General features: G+C 43.3%; 1 protein-coding gene across 3 annotated transcripts in view; it reads left to right on the forward strand.

Moving 5' to 3' along the window:
- Positions 1–8,681: 8,681 nt before the first annotated feature.
- HAPLN1 (hyaluronan and proteoglycan link protein 1) overlaps positions 8,682–18,639 on the forward strand; it is an 87,524-nt gene continuing 77,566 nt past the window's right edge. The window contains exon 1 of one of the 3 annotated variants that reach the window (XM_006124342.5): positions 8,682–9,313. Coding sequence is in view for 1 of the 3 variants with exons in the window: in XM_006124340.5 (XP_006124402.2) it covers positions 9,606–9,618 (13 nt within the window). In the remaining 2 variants the exon portion in view is untranslated. Of the gene's footprint in view, positions 9,314–9,482; positions 9,619–18,639 lie in introns of those variants that run through there. The other 2 variants (XM_006124341.5, XM_006124340.5) reach the window with 2 other exon arrangements.

Here is an 18,639-nt window from a genome sequence, read left to right on the forward strand (position 1 = left end):
ATCAGCATTATGGATATTGCTACTGTGTATGTTATAAACTATGTCAATATCATGTATTGAGTGGGAATATTGTTTTGCATGTACTGTGTGTTGAGAAATGCTGGGCTAGATTCTCATTAGTTTACTACTTTGACTTCAGCAAAGTTAAGCTGATTTAAAACAACTGAGCATCTCTGTGAAATTCACTATACTACTTATGATTATCTTGATGTGCTAGTTGGACCTCCAAGTGGGAGAGGAGCAGTTTCATGATGTGCTTGGACAGAACAGGATTAGGAACACTGCTGTCACCCCTCTCTTTTATTTGTTGCTAAGGGATTGGCAATTTTGTGTCTTTGGAAGAGTGAGGAGTGGCTAAGGCCATTCCTTGAAGAACTTGTTTGTGCTTAGCCTAGATGACTGAATATTTTTTTATTTGTGTCTTTTGAACCACATGTGTATATAGTATGACTTTACACCTCTAGATGATGTTTGTTCAGCACCTATAATTTCATTTCTCCAGATACTCTCTCCAATCTCTCCTGCTGTTATTTGAAATAAGTTCAGTGTCTTTTTCCAGGCATACATAGTTAATCTTGCCTCCATATCCCTAGCTCCCTTGCATATTAGCATTACATTTTAGATTTTTTTTTTGGTGACAATTGGTTACAATTGTACCTCATCATACATTCATATTTTTGTGTTACACCGTGTTGTCACAGACATATATTTCAGTCATAGTGTTAGGTATACATAGCACACAAACAGTAAATGACATCTCCTATATGTAAAACTGGAAACCCATCAACAAATAAGTGAGGCCACACAAGATGGATGTAATGAAAGGTTCGTGACAAGGTGACATATGCCATTTCCCACCACCTTAATTCTAAAAGATTTGATTGACAGATGCTGGCGTCTGAAAGTTTTGGCAAAGGGAATAATTGGTGATAAAACTTGTAAGTGTAGACAAGGCCTATGTTAGGTATGATGACAATGAACATTGCAGACCCCCAGATCTTTTGTGACTCTGGAACTTAAAATCTATAAAGATGACTGAGAGAGAAGTATTGCTATTCCCATTTTACATATGGAACCAAGACACAGACAGATTAAGTGATTTGCTCAAGGTTATATAGGAAGCAGAGCCAGAAATGAACCCAGAGCTCCTGAGTAAGTGCCTTAACTCCCTCCCTGTATTATTTTGGAATTTGAACTGCAGGATTGACTTACATTAGAGAAGTGCAGATTTTAATATAGCAAATAAAATATGTAGCAGATAATGAGAATAATGGACACTTAAGGCATAACTACATAGCAGTGTTATTTTGAAATAACAGAGTGCTTGTCTACACAGCAAACCCATTATTTTGAAATTATTTCAAAATAATGGGCTTCTTACTCCAACTTCTGTAACTCTCATTTCATGAGGAGTAAGGGAAGTTGAAGGAAGAGTGTTCTTCTTTCGACTTCCTGCTATGTAGATAGCATCAAAAGCTGAATTAAGGTACTTTGACTTCAGCTACGCAATTAACATAGCTGAAGTTGTATATCTCAATTCAACTTTAGCCTGCAATGTAGATATGTCCTTAGGTATTAATAACATTTTATGATAACTATCCATCCAGTCAGTATATTTATGGGAGTACAATATTTAAAAAATAGGGTAAATCCTGACTCGTCCTTTTAATGCAGGGGTGAGGAACCTTCAGTTCCCAGCTTTCCTGGATCCAACCCCCAAAGATAAGGGCTCTCTCTCCCCCCAACACTGGAGAGCCTGCACTGGCATGTCAGCCCCCCTGCTATCCCACTATGGGGTTGGAGCACACAAAATCTACTTGACTGAGGGTCAGCAGCCCCCGACCCAAAAAAGATTCCCCACCTCTGTTTTAAGGAGACAAAAGTATTGGATGCTTAATGGAAAATGATCTTCTAATATAGTTGCAAAGGACTTGTATATTTCTATGAATTAGCTACCCTTTGACTTAATATGAGTCTTTCAGTAACTATACCTCCAATAAGCAATTCTTACTCTAGATTAATGCTCCATCATCATAATGTATTCAGCATTTAATCACTGGGTCTAAAAAAATTAAATCATAGGAATAGAGAGGCATATGCTGGACACCTTCTACTTGGAATCTATGCACTGAGCAGATATTTTTGATAACTGCATTTAAAGTAGAATCTTAGCTAGGGTTCTAACTGTTCTTTATATTTGAAATGCTCTAAACAGGCAGCTGAGGCGTCCCTGTAATAGAGATGAAACCTGTGGAGAAACAGAGCTGACATAGCTGATGTCATTCCAAAATAACAAAGAGCATGTCTACACTGCAAGCCATTATTTCAAAATAATGGTGAGGTGGAGGTTTTCTTACGCCAACTACTGTAACCCTCATTTTATGAGGAGTAAGGGAAGTTGATCGACAAGTATTCTTCCTTCAACTTCCTGCTGTGTAGATAGTGCCAAAAGCCGAATTAAGCTGTTTCGACTTAACCTATGCAATTGACATAGCTCAAGTTGTGTAGTTTAATTCAACTTTTGCTCTACTGTGTAGATGTGCCCATAGAGCAGTGCCTCAGCTGCTTTAAGCTTATGGCTATGGATTCTGTTTCAGCCCCAGGTAATGCATCTGTTGCTATGAAAAACACAGCAGAGTCATTAGGCTGGTCTTAAGCAACAGCTTCTCCCATGCTGGAAGTACTCCATCTCGCTGAGAAATGGTAGCTACATCGACAGGAAAACAAACCCTCCATCAACATAGCACTTTCACTGAGGGCATGTCTTCGCTACATGCTGGATCGACAGGGTAGCAATTGATCTGCAGGGATTGATTTAGAGATGTCATAAATTGACCACCAAGCATACTTCCATAAACTCCAATACAATACTCCACCTCAATGAGAAACACATGGTTAGTTGATGGGAGATGGTCTCCACTTGACATACGGCTGTGGTAAGTAGATCCAAGTACCTCCACTTCCTCTACATTATTCACTTAGCTGAAGTTAAATAACTTAGATTGATCTCCTGCCCTGAGGGGTGCAGATTTTCCAAACTGCTTTGTGGCAAAGTTATCTTGACATAAATTAGTAGCGTAAGTCAAGTCTTGGAAAGGCAGCATAAATAAATGCATTGTGCCTGATCCCCCTCACCTTTACACTAGTTTTAAATGGCTGGAACCGACTTATTACTCTTGCTTTACACTGGTGTAAGGGAGGCAAAACGGATCCATTTTACTTGTGTTGGGCAAAACTTTCCTAAAACTTCAAATGGGATCTTCCTGTTGGAGGAGTGATGTGGAATCCTCTTCCATGTTTTCTGCATTCTTCTATCACTAGAGTTGCCAGGTGTCTGGTATTGAACCGGACAGCCCAGTATTTTGGCCTTCCGTCCAGTAAAAAAATTCAGAAAATACCAGATATGTGAAATGTCTGGTATTTTTTGTTTTTCCTGGCTTGGCTGTCCGCCAGAACATGCGCACCTCAGGCTGGCTAGGGTGGGGTGAGGGATGGAGGGGTGGATGGAGTGTCCTGGGCAGACTTCAAAATGGCCACCTTTAAAACCTGCTCTTAAAAGGGCAAATGGGGGACAGTGTTTTTGTTTTATTTTGTTTTGTTTTGTGGTCATCAACTTTTCCCCTGGAGTATCAGCACCTTTTTTTTACACTGGTCCCAGGAATTAAAGGGTCTTTGACTGTTTTTTGGCCCGGACAGTTCCTTTTTTTTTTCTCAACAGAATTTTTTTCCCAGTGTGTTTTTTTGGGGGGAGAGGGGTGTTCGATATTTTTTGTTAAGCCATCTGGCAATCCTATCTATCGCTACTGAACATTATAAAAATGAGTAAAATGGGTGAGGAAATAGCTTTTACTAGATCAACCAGGATTTTATTTTTGAAAAGGAGCACTGGAGCAGGGTGTAAATTCCTAAAGCAGGCTTTAAGGGAGCCTGTGCTACTCTTGCCTTCATCTGGGCACACACCTATCAACCAGGCAGTACAGCTGACTGGTGTGTCCTGTTTCCAGGACTGTTCCATACCCTTCCATTGCCAGCTCCCTCACAGGCTGGGAAGCTGGCTGCTCTGTTTCCTGTCCCCATTATGGGTCTCTGCTGACAGTACCCCGGCTCAATGCAGACTGTTCCTCTTCAATGGGTACTATTGTCCTTTTGGGATATCAGTAATGCCCTTGCGTAAAACATCCTGCCAAGCATCCGTCTGCCGTGTTATAACCATCTGTCACCCCGAGCCCCTTTTTGATCTATGGCTCTGCAGTCGCCGGCCACTCCACCTTGAATGGTCCCTTAATAAAGGTGCGAACCTAGCTTTGGTGTGACGCTGGGGGGGGGGGGGGAGCTGCTCCAGACCTGAGGGATAGCGGCTGCGTCACCTCTGGCTCGGGCTTTGCACCGTCCAGGAGTGGAGCCTAAACTGCGCCTCTTGCTGCAGGGTGGCTCGGCGACCTGGCTGCCCCGCGTGGAAGTCCGCGGGCCCGAGTCGGGGGGCAGGGAGTGGAGAAGGAGCTGGGGATTGGCAGCCGCGGGCTGAGTGGCTGAGACAATGGCGCCACCTACAGCTCCCGGCCTGCATCAGCCCAAGCCGCCGGGCTGCGGGGCTTCCCCGGGAGCTCGCCCCAGCCTCCCTCTGCGGCGGCTCCGAGGGGCTGCTCCGGGTTCCTCGCTCAGCCACCCCCTCTGAGAGCTCTCCCCCGAGGCAAAGCTCCTCTGCTTCCCGGCTCGCTTAGCCTCTCCCGGCTGTTCGATCTCTTCCCCTAGCTGTCCTGCCGCCACCCCGCCCCTTGCCCAGCCCTGCCCGGCTCCCCAAGGCAGCTCCACTCCCGGCTGCATCAAAGGTGGCTCTGTCAATCGAAAGCCGCGGCCGTTTCCTCTCCAGCCAACGCTGCTTGCTCAAGGCGGGACTCAATGGGCCTGTATATGCTCCCTGGAGCTATAAATAAACACCTGTTTGTTCTGGAGCTGTCTTCTCCATGGGCATTTGGGTGAAGAGATTGGGTGTGTGTGCCCATAGCTGGTTCTAATACTGGCCCCTGTGGATGTACAACCCTTCCCCACCCATGCCTCAGGCATCCCCAGAGCATTCCTCAAATACAGCCAGGTTGTCTAGCTCCTAGCCAAGGAGTTATCATTGTTTAAATTACCACAAGCACAAAAATCCCATACATAGGTGGGCCTGAGGTCATAGCTTTCTTTAGGTGTCTCCTAAGCTTTGGCTCCATATTCTACCTTATGTGATGTAAAAGATGTTCCTGTTAAAATGTGGCCCCCAAGACGGCAAACTATACCATCAAAAAGCAAATCTACCTACTTCTATGGCATTGAACAAACAAACAAACAAACAAACAAAAAAGCAAACCCTTCCCCCCCATACACATACACAATCCTGCACTCAAGTACAAATATGGAAAAATACTAAACCAATACCTGAATCCATCCAAATTTGATCCTGAGCCCCCATATCCTGATGCCTACATAAATTCTGTCTGCTCCTATTGCACCAAACAATTCCATACTGTAATGCATGAAAGGGAATTCTATGAACTGTCATTCATGTTAAAATTCGACACTCTCCAAAAAGGAATGAACAAACACTTGAACTATCTTACCCATTATCAAGATAGCTTCCCCAATTATCACCTCTAATACCATTAACTCACAAACATCCCACTCTCCCCACCTCTAATATCATCAATTCACAGACACTTACCTTCCTTCCTCCCCCCCCACCCCCCGCATCCCCCTCCTGTTCTGAAATGTGATTTGTCCTTTTCATATGTGTTCATTTTTTTTTAATTGTATCCTTTGGTATATATGGTTGTGACTATTTTCTTCCACTATTTGATCTGAGGAAGTGGGTCTGGCCCACGAAAGCTCATCATCTAATAAACCATCTTGTTAGTCTTTAAAGTGCTACATTGTCCTGCATTTTGCTTCAGCTACCCCAGAGTAACACAGCTACATTTCTATCACTATTCTACCAGAGTATGATTGACATAAAAGATGGATTTGATAGGAATCCTGTGAGAACCATCAAATTGTTGGCCTTCATCTTGTACCCATGAATACAGCTCATACATAATTGCTTGATGCAGTAGGAGAGATTCTAGACCAGTGGTCCCCAACCTTTTAGGTTGTCGGGCGCCAGGGGGCGTGGCCGTTTGCCCGCCGGGCACCAGGGGGCGGGGACCGGGGGCGCCCCCCCATCCACGCGCCCGGGGGCGGGGCCCCACCTACCGCGCGCCCGGGGGCAGGGTCCCCCCATAGCTGCGTGCCTGGGGGCAGGGCCCCCTCTAAGGGCCGCGCGCCCGGGGCCGGCGCTCCCCGCCACCCCCACCCTCCCGCCGAGTCCCGCGTGCCCGAGGCCGGCGCTCCTTCCCCCCCCCCCACCGAGTGCTGCGCGCCCGAGGCCGGCGCTCCTTCCCCCCCCCGCCGAGTGCTGCGCGCCCGAGACCGGCGCTCCCCCCCCTCCTGCTGAGTGCCGCGCGCCCGGCGCTCCCCCCGCAAGCGCCCATGCGCCATGTGCCCGGGGCCAGGCCAGCCCCGAGCACCTGGCGGGCGCATTGAAATGCACCGTGTTGGGGACCACTGTTCTAGACCATGATGTTACCATCCTTTCATATAAGATAAATACCTGCATTGTGTTTCAGTAAAGTCACCATAGCCCAAATCTGTCATCTTGATCTGTCTAGGCCCGTGGTCCCCAACACGGTGCCTGCGGGTGCCATGGCGCCCGCGGGGGCATTTCAATGCGCCTGCCAGGTGCTCGGGGCTGGCCTGGCCCCAGGCACATGGCGCACGGGCGCTTGCGGGGGGAGCGCGCTTGGCGGGGGGAGCGCTGGGCGCGCGGCACTCGGCGGGGGGGAGCGCCGGCCCCGGGCACACGGCGGGGGGGGAGTGCCGGCCCCGGGCGCGCGGCACTCGGCGGGGGCGGGGGGAGCGCCGGCCCCGGGCGCGTGGCACTCGGCGGGAGGGGGGAGCGCCAGCCCCGGGCACGCGGCACTCGGCGGGGGGGGAGCGCCGTCCCTGGGCGCACGGCACTCGGCGGGGGCCCCGCCCCCGGGCGCGCGGTTATGGGGGGGCCCCGCGGTTATTGGGGGCCGCCCCCGGGCGCGCGGCTGGGGAGGCCCACCCCGGGGCGCGCGGCGGGCAAACGGCCATGCCCCCTGGCGCCCGACAACCTCAAAAGGTTGGGGACCACTGGTCTAGGCACACATTTCATTCCATAACACAGGAATTTTGCAATGGGATCAGTCTACCAGATGAGAATAATGGTAATTTCAGTTGATCCACTGTTGACAGAGATTTTCAAAGTAGTCTAGAGGATTGAGAGATATCTAAATATATTTACAAGTAATGGAAGTGGTGTGTCTTAATCTCTTAGATCTTCCATGATTTTTAATCCAATTTAGATGAAAGATGTGTATTTTCTAGAAAATCTCAGTGGCATAGGATACAGTTCTTCTGCTGTGAAAGGATAACTATATCTAGAGTACTGCGTACTGCACAGCTATCAGTATTCCAAAATAGCTATCCTGTGCCTACACAAGCCACCCATTATTTTGAAATATTTTTTGAAATAACAGGCATGCTAATTCACCATCCTGGTAAACTTCATTGCATGACTGATAGCTCAAAATATTATGTTATTCTGAAATTTGGCAATGTGTAGATGCGCCAAATTTCAAAATAAGCTTTTTAAAAATATATTTGAAATAAGATATGCAATTTGCATAGTGCAAATTGTGTATCTTATTTTGAGTTTAGGGTGTTGTATAGATACACCCTTCCTATCCCTCTAGAAAGAAAAACTCAGGTGGAAGATATGGTCTGGATTTTGATGGACTCAGGCCTATATTTGAATATTTTCAAGTGCTCATATGCCAGTATATATCAGAGACCCATTTTTCAGAGTGCAAGTGGAACAGATAAACTTGGTTTCTATCTGTGCAGCAAAATTTAGAAATTTGTGCCAAAATATGTTGAATCTGGCAAGATTTACGTGCCAGGTACATGCAGTTGCATTAGTCTTGCACCAGGATTGTGACAGTCTGGAATCTTCTGGTCCAGTATTCTTGACTACTTGAATTGCCTATTTTGATGGCAACATTTAGGGACTTGGGGGCCAAAACTTGTATGATCCAGCAGGCTTCAAGTGCTGATATTCTGCCCATGCATCAGCATCTAGATTTCTGTAGTGGAACTGGAGTAATTGTACTTCTGTATTTAGTTGGTAAACTTAGACTTTGGGGGGGAAACAAAACTGACTGAATCCAACAGAATCCAGATGCTGGATACAAGTGCTAGATATGGGTTTCTGTACTCTTCCTATGCAGGGTTACATCAGGTATGAAAAATGTGTTGGTGCAGTAGTAGAATGTAGATTTCTACTCATTTCATGCTGTGGAATTTGGCAGAGTGAAGGACTTGAGGGTCAACTATCGCATGGGCCAAGGAGATGGATTTTTGCAACTCTCATCTCCAATGATACATCAGATATTTTTTATGCCCTGGGAGCAGCTGGATTGTTTTCTCTTTAGGGAGTTAAAATCTGAGCTTAGAGCCAAAATTTGACCAGATCCAGGTTTTGTAACACCCTGTGGATAGGGTGGGGGCTCTCCATTTTGCAATAGTTGGGGCTTGAGTCGTTTACTGGTTAGATGGTACACGACTAACCATCGTGGGGATGGGGGCCGCCGGCCAAACCCCAGCAAGATCCATTTAGATCCAGATTTCCCCTTCCTCTTTTATCTGACCACTTCACCTACTGTCCTTTCCAGAAAACAGCACCTTCAAGTATAAAGTGGAAAGAAATGGAATGGAGAGAAAACTTGTGTGAAGTCTCGTGTTTCGGAAGGTGTCACGCACTCTGACAACTTCTCACTTTGTTTTTAACCTGGGGCGTGCATGTGGCGTGAGGGAAATGTTGAGCTGCCGAGGAGGGCAGGACTTTAGGGCGCTGATCTAAGTAGAGAGGAGGGCAGCTGTGAAGGGACAGTGCGCTGTATTGAGCCGCCGCGGTGTTCCAGCAGCTCTGGGCATTCTATTTTCATTCCTGGGGTTTGCCTGCAAGTTGAGCTGTAATTAAGAGTTCTTGGAGGCGTACTTAACTTGTGACGTGGTGCTTTTCTTTTCCTCTCGGTGAGAAAGTGACTCCCTGAATCAGGACCGCTGCCATTCAGAGCCAGAAGGAGACACTCTGGACATATACGTACACACAAACTTAAGGTGAGTGCCAAAAAACTCTCTCTGCATTTAGTGTGCTCCGTTTCTAACTGCTGGGGAGTTTGGAGAGCATCTTAAATTTGGAGCTCTGGAAAAGGTAAAAACAAAACAATTGTTGTGGTGGGGAAGGAAGGCTTTCGTTCAGATGAATGGTATCCAGCACCTAATGTCTCAAGGCATCAGATAGGGTGGCGTACTAACGGGATTAGGAAGAGATCTTTGGCAAAAGTTGGAAAAGAAGACTTGAAACCGACCACCCTCTGTTTATCTGACTTTGTGTTAACAGATGAGATATCATATTGCAACTGCAGATTCTGTCTGAACTACGACAATGGTATAGTTTAGTCCACTGACTTTCTCCTGTAAGACTATATATTTCAGAGGGATTAATGTTTCGGAAAGGTAATTTCCTCATCTGTTAAAATCCCAGAAAGCGTAGAAAGGACCCGTGAAGGGGAGGACAGTGTGGGTTGAATGAAAAGCTCAAGAGTTGTGAATGTTGTTGTCTCGCACTTTAGGACTGATCATGTTAGAGGGGGGGAAAAGTCTGGTATGATACATATTTTTTTCAATATATTTTTCTTATTGTCAAATGAAATTTGAGATTACATCTCTTTTGGGCACAGGCTTCTTTATTATCTCTACGTTAACAAGAACGGTAGGAAGTTATAATATCACAAAAGTTAAATATATGAGCGATTTATCGATGCTATAATAGCAACATAGTCTCAAAAATGTGTAATTGCTTCTCATTGTTAAAAGTAAAAAACTCTCATTTCAAATGCTCCTCATGCCAAAATTAGAACTGTTGGGTATGGATGGTTTAGATGCAAGTATTTAGTTTGAATGAACTTGTATAATATGTTCGAAATGAGCTGTCATGTCGCTTTACATTCTTTTATCGCTAGAAAAATACACAATGTAGATTGCAGTTAAGAATTTTCAGTGTGGGATATGTTCCAGTATGACGTCAAGGGTTGCTTGAGGAGTTTCTTGGAAGCTAGCAGTGGGGAGGGGGGAGTAGTGGGGAGGGGCGGGGAGGAGGCAGGCGGTAGAAGAAAGAATTGTTTGAATTAATTTCTTAAAGTTGAATGCAATATTGATTCACTACAAATGAACTTTACAAAAATGTAATGAGGCTTTTAATATTTACATATATATGTTTCGTGGAGTATAACTTTGAAGTAAGTAATAACATTTTCATTAGTTTGTTAGAGATGAGACACTTGACATAAGATATCTGAAAAAGTAGATGACAAAGAATTTGTAACTGGTGAGGATTCACTCTCCACTGAGTTTAACTGGCTATGCTTAGTTCTAGCCCCTACCTGTTCTTTTAATGTAAAGATACTAATAACTAAAAAGGTTTATATTCCATTTCAGTTAGCTGCCCCCAAACTGACAATAATTACAAAAGGGATATCTTGAACTCAGTGGAGAACAACTACTTTCTTAAGTGATACAAATAATAAAGTCAGTGCAGTAGTCAAGATATTGCTGGTCTGCAATAAAAATGAGCCAAAAGGCCCATCTTCCTAATAAGAGCCCTGAATATCTGAGGAGTTGAAAGGAGAAACACCATTTTGTTATGAAGTGGAGCATTCAGCAATTTTCTGTTTCAGATAAATGATTGTCAGTATAATTCAAAAGTATTCAAAAAATTTTCCCAGTAAAGAATCATTTCATTATATCCCTAATAGATCAAGTTTCCTCTCACTTTCTTCTGGCCGTTAATACAGCTAGTGCTTGTGAGAAAGGGTAAGGGAGTAAATACCTTGAGCTGTGCTTATGCAGGAATGGTTTTGGAAAATACAGATCTCAGAGAGTTCTGATGTGCTTTAGATGGTTTGCTCTTTGTGTCATAGGGTGGGAAGGAAGTTTTCTGGCACCCTGGAAAGACTCCAGAGACTTAATGTAGAAATGTGTCAGGAAAAGTGTGTTGAGATATCTAACTCTGGGCTTTGGAACCAAGAGAGCTGAATTCAAATCCTGATTTGCTTTGTCACCTTAATCAATCACTTTACCTCCCAGCCCCTCTTTAAAATAGGGAAATAAAACATTGGCCCAGTCATTATAAAGTGCTTAGAGATCTTCAGGTGAAAAGTAATTAATCAAGTGCAAAATATTATTATCGGTATCCTATCTTTTAATCATTTTGAGAGATAAGTAGTAAGCACTTTGGTCTGAATTAGGATTTGTTTCTTTTTATATGCTTTTCTACTGAAGTGGTAGGTAAATTATGGTTTAAATGTTGAAATAATGTGAACTTTATATACTGCAGTTTTAAACCCCCAATTCTATGGATTAAAATTTTCAGAAAATTAAATGTAAATTTTTGAAAAAAAATCATTTTCTGATTACAAGCTTCTTCTGTTGCCTGTAAGGAATTATTAGACATTCTGGCTCCAGAGTGAGTAACTGTAGCATACAGTCATGCACTTGAAAAGGTAGCTTGTAATTTGTAGGTAACAAAATGTTCTTTGGGGTAAAAATGTCTGAACGTATTTAGGATTTCAATCAATGGCATTTAAGGAGGATTAGAGGAAACAGCTGGCTAAACAAATATTAGGTGTAGGGTGGATGCAATGGTATAAATTAATAATGCTGTTCTTTATTTACTCTATGAATGGGAGGTTTTGTGAAGATAAGATGACTTAAACATGGTCACTGTATGCCACCTAGTGGATGCTGCAAATTGGACTTTCACTATCCTCTTCTATTTTTTTAACTATGCACACATCTGTAACTAATCTAGTGCAGTACTTAATGCTAACAAGTCAACTTTATTCAATTTTAGCATAAGCGAACCAGCTAACTCTGTGTGTGTGCGTGTGTGTACGCGCACTCATACCTTTGTGTGTGTGCAAATGCCAGTTGGTTGCAGTAAACATCAGTTTAACTTTAGTTTAATATAATTTGCACCGATAGAGCTTTTGCTGTTTCTAAGGGTAATTAAATAATGCAGTAACTAATACCCATAGCTCACATATAGTCTAGCATTTACTTTATTTTACATATATTTAAAGAAGTGAAGTGTTGAGGGCTTTTGTGCTAATATTAAAACAGGAAAGGATAACGATCTGCAATAACTGTTTCAAAGATACCTCCAGCGGTGCTTCCAAAAAAATCTATTACCAAGAATAGATTGTGGAGCTAATAAAAATATTATTTGTCGCTAAATATTTCTCTTCTTGCCAGCCATAAGAGAAGAAAATGTTTAATCATTTCTCCAGATTAAAGGTTCCTCTGCTTCTCCCCCTTCCTTTTCCTGAGATTCCCTCAATCTTACTCGACTCTGCTCCTCAGCCTCCTTAATGTTCTTTCCTTCCCCTGGACCACTCCATCTCTTCCCTTTCTCTAGGGAAGGGGGATATGTCTCTTGGTCCACAGGTTTCCTCATTCAGGTACAGACTGTCAGCTGATGTAAATTGTCATTGCACCATGAAAGTTAATGGAGTGGTGAGAATTTATACTAGCTGAGAATCTGCCCCTCAATCTGCACTTGGGGAGTGGACTTCCAGACCATGGAATCTTCTGGTTATCTGCTAACACAAACCTATTCTAGTGGGAACCACCAATACCTGGCCTTTGGAGCCAATGATGGGTCTCATTTCTGTGAGGTCCAACTAAGCACCCTCAACTCCTATTTCTCAAAAGGGTATTGAAACTACTCATCATTTTGCAGGAGCAGACCCTCTACACTTCAGCTAGCCCTGACTTTTGTCACGATCTGAATAGTAAAGTAAAAGGCAATATAAAAAGCTGAGTGTTGCTGTACAGAATAAATATTTCCCTCTCCTTTTCATTCACCAAGCTTCACAATAGGGTCTATGTTTCTCTGTTATTAGCATAAGAGAGTAGACATCTTGAACATGATCAGTGTCTCAGAAAAAAAAACACATTTCAAAGAAGCAGTAAAAAATCACAGACCTATCTGTGTGAAGACTCCACTGGGTGATTTGGAAAGTTTTCTCAAGAGCAGTTGTTGCCCATTAACATGATACTTGAGCTAGTGCCTGAAGTACAGTATTGTATTCCTATGAATCAGGCAAAGTTTACAAATGTTGGTTGGAGAAGATAAAATGGCGCATCAGAAATACTAATTGATTTGTTTGTGTGCTTCATAGGTGGATTTGATAGACGGTATTATTCTTCTTGTCTGGAACTGAGAATACTTGGAACCCTAGCTGGGAATCAAACCAAGTCGAAGTAAAGAGAATCTTTGTTAGGCCATAAAGTCTGTCCCACCGCAAAGCTTTCTACTAATGGCACATTGAGCCCCTGTCATTCTTCCGGTGCAGTGCGCATCATATATAATGACCAAATCTGCATCATTAATCATGTGTTAGAATGGAAATAAAATCATTGGAGCAGAAAATTGTTACTGGATATGTATCTCTTGTTTGGAGAAAAAAATGTCAGCTTGACATTTATCTAATGGCAAGAGACCATTATCTTGCAATATTGTTCCATTTACTGTGTCTCTTAATTATTTTAAAGACTTACAGATACAGGGAACGTATGGGCAATGGAGACAGGTTAGATTAGAGATGTGTTTGGCAGAAATCTGAGTATAAGAAAACAAATGATTTGAGAGAGAAGAGAGAAAGCTTGTTTAGTGATGGTTCAAAGTCAGAGTTGATTATTTTCAGTCCACATTTTCACAAGGTGATGAATATAGTAAAGAAGTCTTTCCATTTTTAGTGTTATTTACACCGGTCATATTATCAGAAGAGCAGCCATGTTAGTATATATCTGAAAAAAAAGGGAGTCCTGTAGCATCTTAAAGACTGTGGGTATGTGTACACGACAGCGTTAATGCAAGTTATCTTAATTCAAAATAGTTAATTCGAATTAACATGTCTACACAAAATGCAGTTCGAATTAGCATTGTGCTAATTCAAAGTACTGCATCCACACTGACTAGACACAGAATCGGAAGTAAGGCCAGCCAGAACCAGGTCAGGCCGGGCATCAGGCCAGGAGTATCTGATGCCTGTGCTTAAAGGGACAGCCACCCGCCCCCCGGGAAGCCGGTTCTCAGGTGTCCCTGCTTGCTTGCCTGCCTCGATGAGGGACAGCAAAGCATTTGTGTCTCTGTATGCTCTGGTTGTCCTCATTTGGGACATTACAGCACTGTGCAGCATGAAGCCGGACCTGCCCCTGGGCACTCTGATGCTTCTCCTGAATGTGTTGCTGCGAACCTGGCTGAATTTCCTGCAGGCTGCCATCCTGGAGGTCCATTGAGTGGCTGTCAGTATCCAGGAGGCCCTGCAGGAGAGCCTCTCTGGTCTGCCCCACTGGGGGCTTGTGCCTCATTCCTCCCTCCTTCCACTTACCTCTCTCTAACTCCCCTTCCTAATGTCAAATAAAAATAGATTTCTTGCCAAAAACAAGCTCTCTTTATTGACCGAAACTGGGGTGGGATTGAGGATGGTAGAGGGGAGGGGGAAACCTGGGAGGCGGGAGCTGGAAGGGGGAAACAAGGAGAAGAAGGGGAAGGAGAAGCTCAGGGTTAGGGGTCTTGCCAGATCAACTTGATTTTCATGCAAACCTCCTAAGTTCGCATGTGGCCTTTGGTGGCCTGGCTGGCAGCTTTCCTACGATAGACAGCTGTGTTCCTCCGTCTAGTGCGGAGATCATGGACGTTGGGGGCATCCCCCACAAATCTGAATAAGGTCCATGATCTCTGCCCTGGACCAGGAAGGGGCCCACCTTCTCTGGGCCCTGGCAGGCTCCTGGGAGCTGGCAGACTGCTCCTGCTGTGCAGTGGAGGGATGGTTGCCAGTGGCTTGCTGGCTCATGTTTTGGGGCCACTTGGTCAGAGCAGTGATTGCTGGCTCTGGGCTGGCAGGCTTGGAGCTGGCACAGGCAGAGTGGCCAGAGTCTGCCTCTTTAAGGGCTCTGGGGCTGTGGGAAGGGAGAAGAGATTTCCTGATTTGGCCCAGAGTGGGCACCAGGGGAAACTGGGAAGGCTGGAAGCCAGCTAATTTGGACTAAGCGTCTACACAGTGCTTATTCCAAATTAGCTAATTCGAGTTTGGTGTTTTTCCTCGTAGAATGAGATTTACCAAACTCGAATTAAGTGCCCCCCTATTTCGAATTTAATTTGAAATAGTGGGTTGCTTGTGTAGATGCTATGGAAGTTAATTCAGAATAACGGCTGTTATTCCAAATTAACTTTGCAGTGTAGACATACCCTAACAGATTTGTTTAGGCATAAGCTTTCATGGGCAAGGACCCACTTGTAGATGTCCATGAATGCTTATGCCCAAATACATTTCTTAGTCTTTAAGGTGCCCTAGACTCTTCATTGTTTGTACTGGTCATATTTTATTTCTTGGTGATACTATATCAATGCATAATTCATTAAATTATTATATCTATAAAAGATTATAATATATTTTCTTTATGCTCTATGGTGCCTTTTCCACATAGTAATGTCATAGATGTGTGGAGGCGCCATATATATGGGGGAAATATGTGTGCCCTGAAGTGCACTCCCTTTTGGAACATGTAATTTGTTCCTATCATTTTAAATTTCAGGCTGTTGCTGATCTTTGGTTTCCAGCACATGGCTATTATTTTCCATTGTTTTAAAACTGGCATCTCCGTTGTTCCCAGGGTTGGTGGCTAGCACTGGTTGTCACTGTTTTTGGAGCCACCTCCATGAAAGCTATGGTACAACACAGCTTCATTCACTTAGGGCCAGATCCTGCAAACAAGAATATGGGTACTCAACTGAAATTAATGGGAACTTTAATGGGATTCACATGAGGCTACCCATGTGAGTAAAGTTGCCTGCTAAAGTGTAGGATTTGGTCCTATATTCAAATAGGATCACCAAAAAGAAATGTATAGAACTCCAGTCCTGTGAACATTTTTATATGTATAATTTTATGTTCATTTTTAACTCCATTGACTTCTGTACAGCTGCTCTTATGAATGAAGTTTGACATGCATTCAAATGTTTGCAGAACCAGGGCCTAAACTTGTTATATCTGTAATCAGTTAATATACATGCTTAAAACTTTTGACTTTACTTAGGCTGGCAGTATGAGAAAATACTGAAAGACTAAATTGCTGAAGTGACTCAAATTGAAAATGAATAACTCCATTCAGCTATTCACATTTTAGAAAATATGACTCTGACTGAAGTATTGCACATATATTCTGTACTTTACTTCCCAGAATATCAATGTCAGTGTTAATTTCACCACAAAAAATTGGCATAATCCAATAAATGAAATACAACTGATATAATATTTAAAAGTACATTTAGAATAAGAAGAAAATGTCTAAAGATACATTCCAAAGTTTTGGTGTCTGTAGTAACATAAATGTGAACATAGCATAACGTGTTCGATCAAAACCAAAGTTTTAAAACTGGCATATAAGAAAGAATAATTCAACTAGCCAGTGTAATTATTAGACTTAAATTCCAATTACTTCTTGTTCTAGCTATAGCTACACTATTTGTTTGTAACACTAGACTACAGTACATCATTACTATGCTCCCACCTTGTGGCAACAACATATCATTGCAAACAACGTATTCCATCATTTTTATACTATAGGTACAGCATAGTCAATAGAGAAGTTTCATATCTTCACATACAAACTAATGAATATGTAATTGATTTTCTTACATTAAATGTTCTTCAACATTTCTAGAAGTCTGGAATACAATATCGAGTTTTGCCAATGTATAGGAATTTAGGCTACTGCATATCTTTGAAAATATAGTTTTCTTCTGTATTCTTACAAATAATCACTCCTAACTACATTTCATTTTGCATAAACAGATTTTTCTACTCACCCACTGTTGTGTGTTGGTTTTGGAGCACTATGTTACTGAAAATAAAATTGTACTTACATGGATAAATGTTTGTGTGTGAGCTTGACATATACATGAGCTCTCCTGCTTTAATGAATTCTGGAGACTGGATGGACACTTCAGTACCAAAGAAATGATGGGAGGGAGAGGAAGAACTTTTCCAAATTTTATTTTAAAGTTATATTATTACCGTATTTATTAAAACTGTTCAGATTGACTTCCATCTGGTCAGAGTGGGTCAAGTTCTCTTCATATTTATGTTGACTTAAATCCAGAGTAACTCCACTGACATCAGTGGAATTTCATCTGTGTTGAAGCAAAGTGAAAGCTCTGCATAGGCTCTCTCTGTATATACAGAAATCACTGATGAAGACATTTATTTTCAAACTAGGGGTGATGATCCTATTACATTATTTGGTGATAGTGACATAATTTGTGTACCCCAGATGACTGATGCAGATGCTGTTGTAATATTTATTGTTTGTTATTGTTGGGACACTCCTGCACCACTACTGAATAGCTTCATGTTGTTTCACTTGCAGCCTACTCCTGACATAACAGCATGGAAACATGTCTACTTCCTTCTAGCTGATTGTGGGTTTGGACAAATCTATATTTAGTTCTGTGGTGCAGTGTACAAAAATCCTTCTCAGAACTATCCTATCCTATCTGGTTCAAATTGGCATGCCATGACTAATCTTTCAGTACATAGGAAACTGCCAGTGAATCTATAATTTACATATTTCATATGCAAGCTGTCAGTCATTTCAGGGCTGTAGCATGAGAAATAATGTAGCCCCAAAAACAGAGCCCCAAAGCCGACAGCCAGGACCATGGGTGGCATCAGACGGACCAGTGGCCAGGACCTCGGCAGCATCAGAGGAGCTGATGCCCGGGCGCCAGGTGGCAGTAGGACCCCTAGGCATAAGTTGGTATCCGGGACCCTGGTGCAGTGCCATGCTAGGCACAAAGCCTTCTGCCCTGCCTATGATATGTACTGTGCAATATGCAAATATGTTTGAGCAAAACAGGCAAAGTGAGAGTTCTGTTCAGGCCACAACTACTACTAACATAGCACCCTATTTTTAGGCGGCACATCTCTTTTGCAAATGATCTCTCCTGACTTACAGATTTGGACAAAATGAAAGTAGCAGTTCTGGTCTTATGTAGATGCATAAACCCCTCATCTATGGGAATGAAGTTCATGAGGATGATGTGGTGGATTTACGCTGACATCAGTGAGGGAGCATCTGGCTCATATTTTACAAATATGAAAGGTTAAGTTTCGTGTAAAATACAGAATCAGATTCCATATGAAGTGCAATGGGCACCCACCCCTGCTGAGACACTTCTCTGGCCAGATTAGCTGAAGCTCCTGCTGTCAGGTTCCTTGGCCACTGGTACGCAATGCATCCTTAGGGCTTAACCCTTTCCTGCCCTCCCTGTAACCAGGGGCAGGAGGTGGCTGGGTTATATCAGTGACCAGCAGCCACCTGGAGGTGTTAGCTGCCTTTCAACTCTGTGCAGGCAGGAAGGCACAAGCTTCTTCCAGCCATGGTGTTTGTGGGAGGGAGAGTGGGGAAGAT

Source organism: Pelodiscus sinensis, chromosome 6 (genome assembly GCF_052426305.1).
Source record: "Pelodiscus sinensis isolate ZL-2025 chromosome 6, ASM5242630v1, whole genome shotgun sequence".
Taxonomy (NCBI): Eukaryota; Metazoa; Chordata; order Testudines; family Trionychidae; genus Pelodiscus; species Pelodiscus sinensis.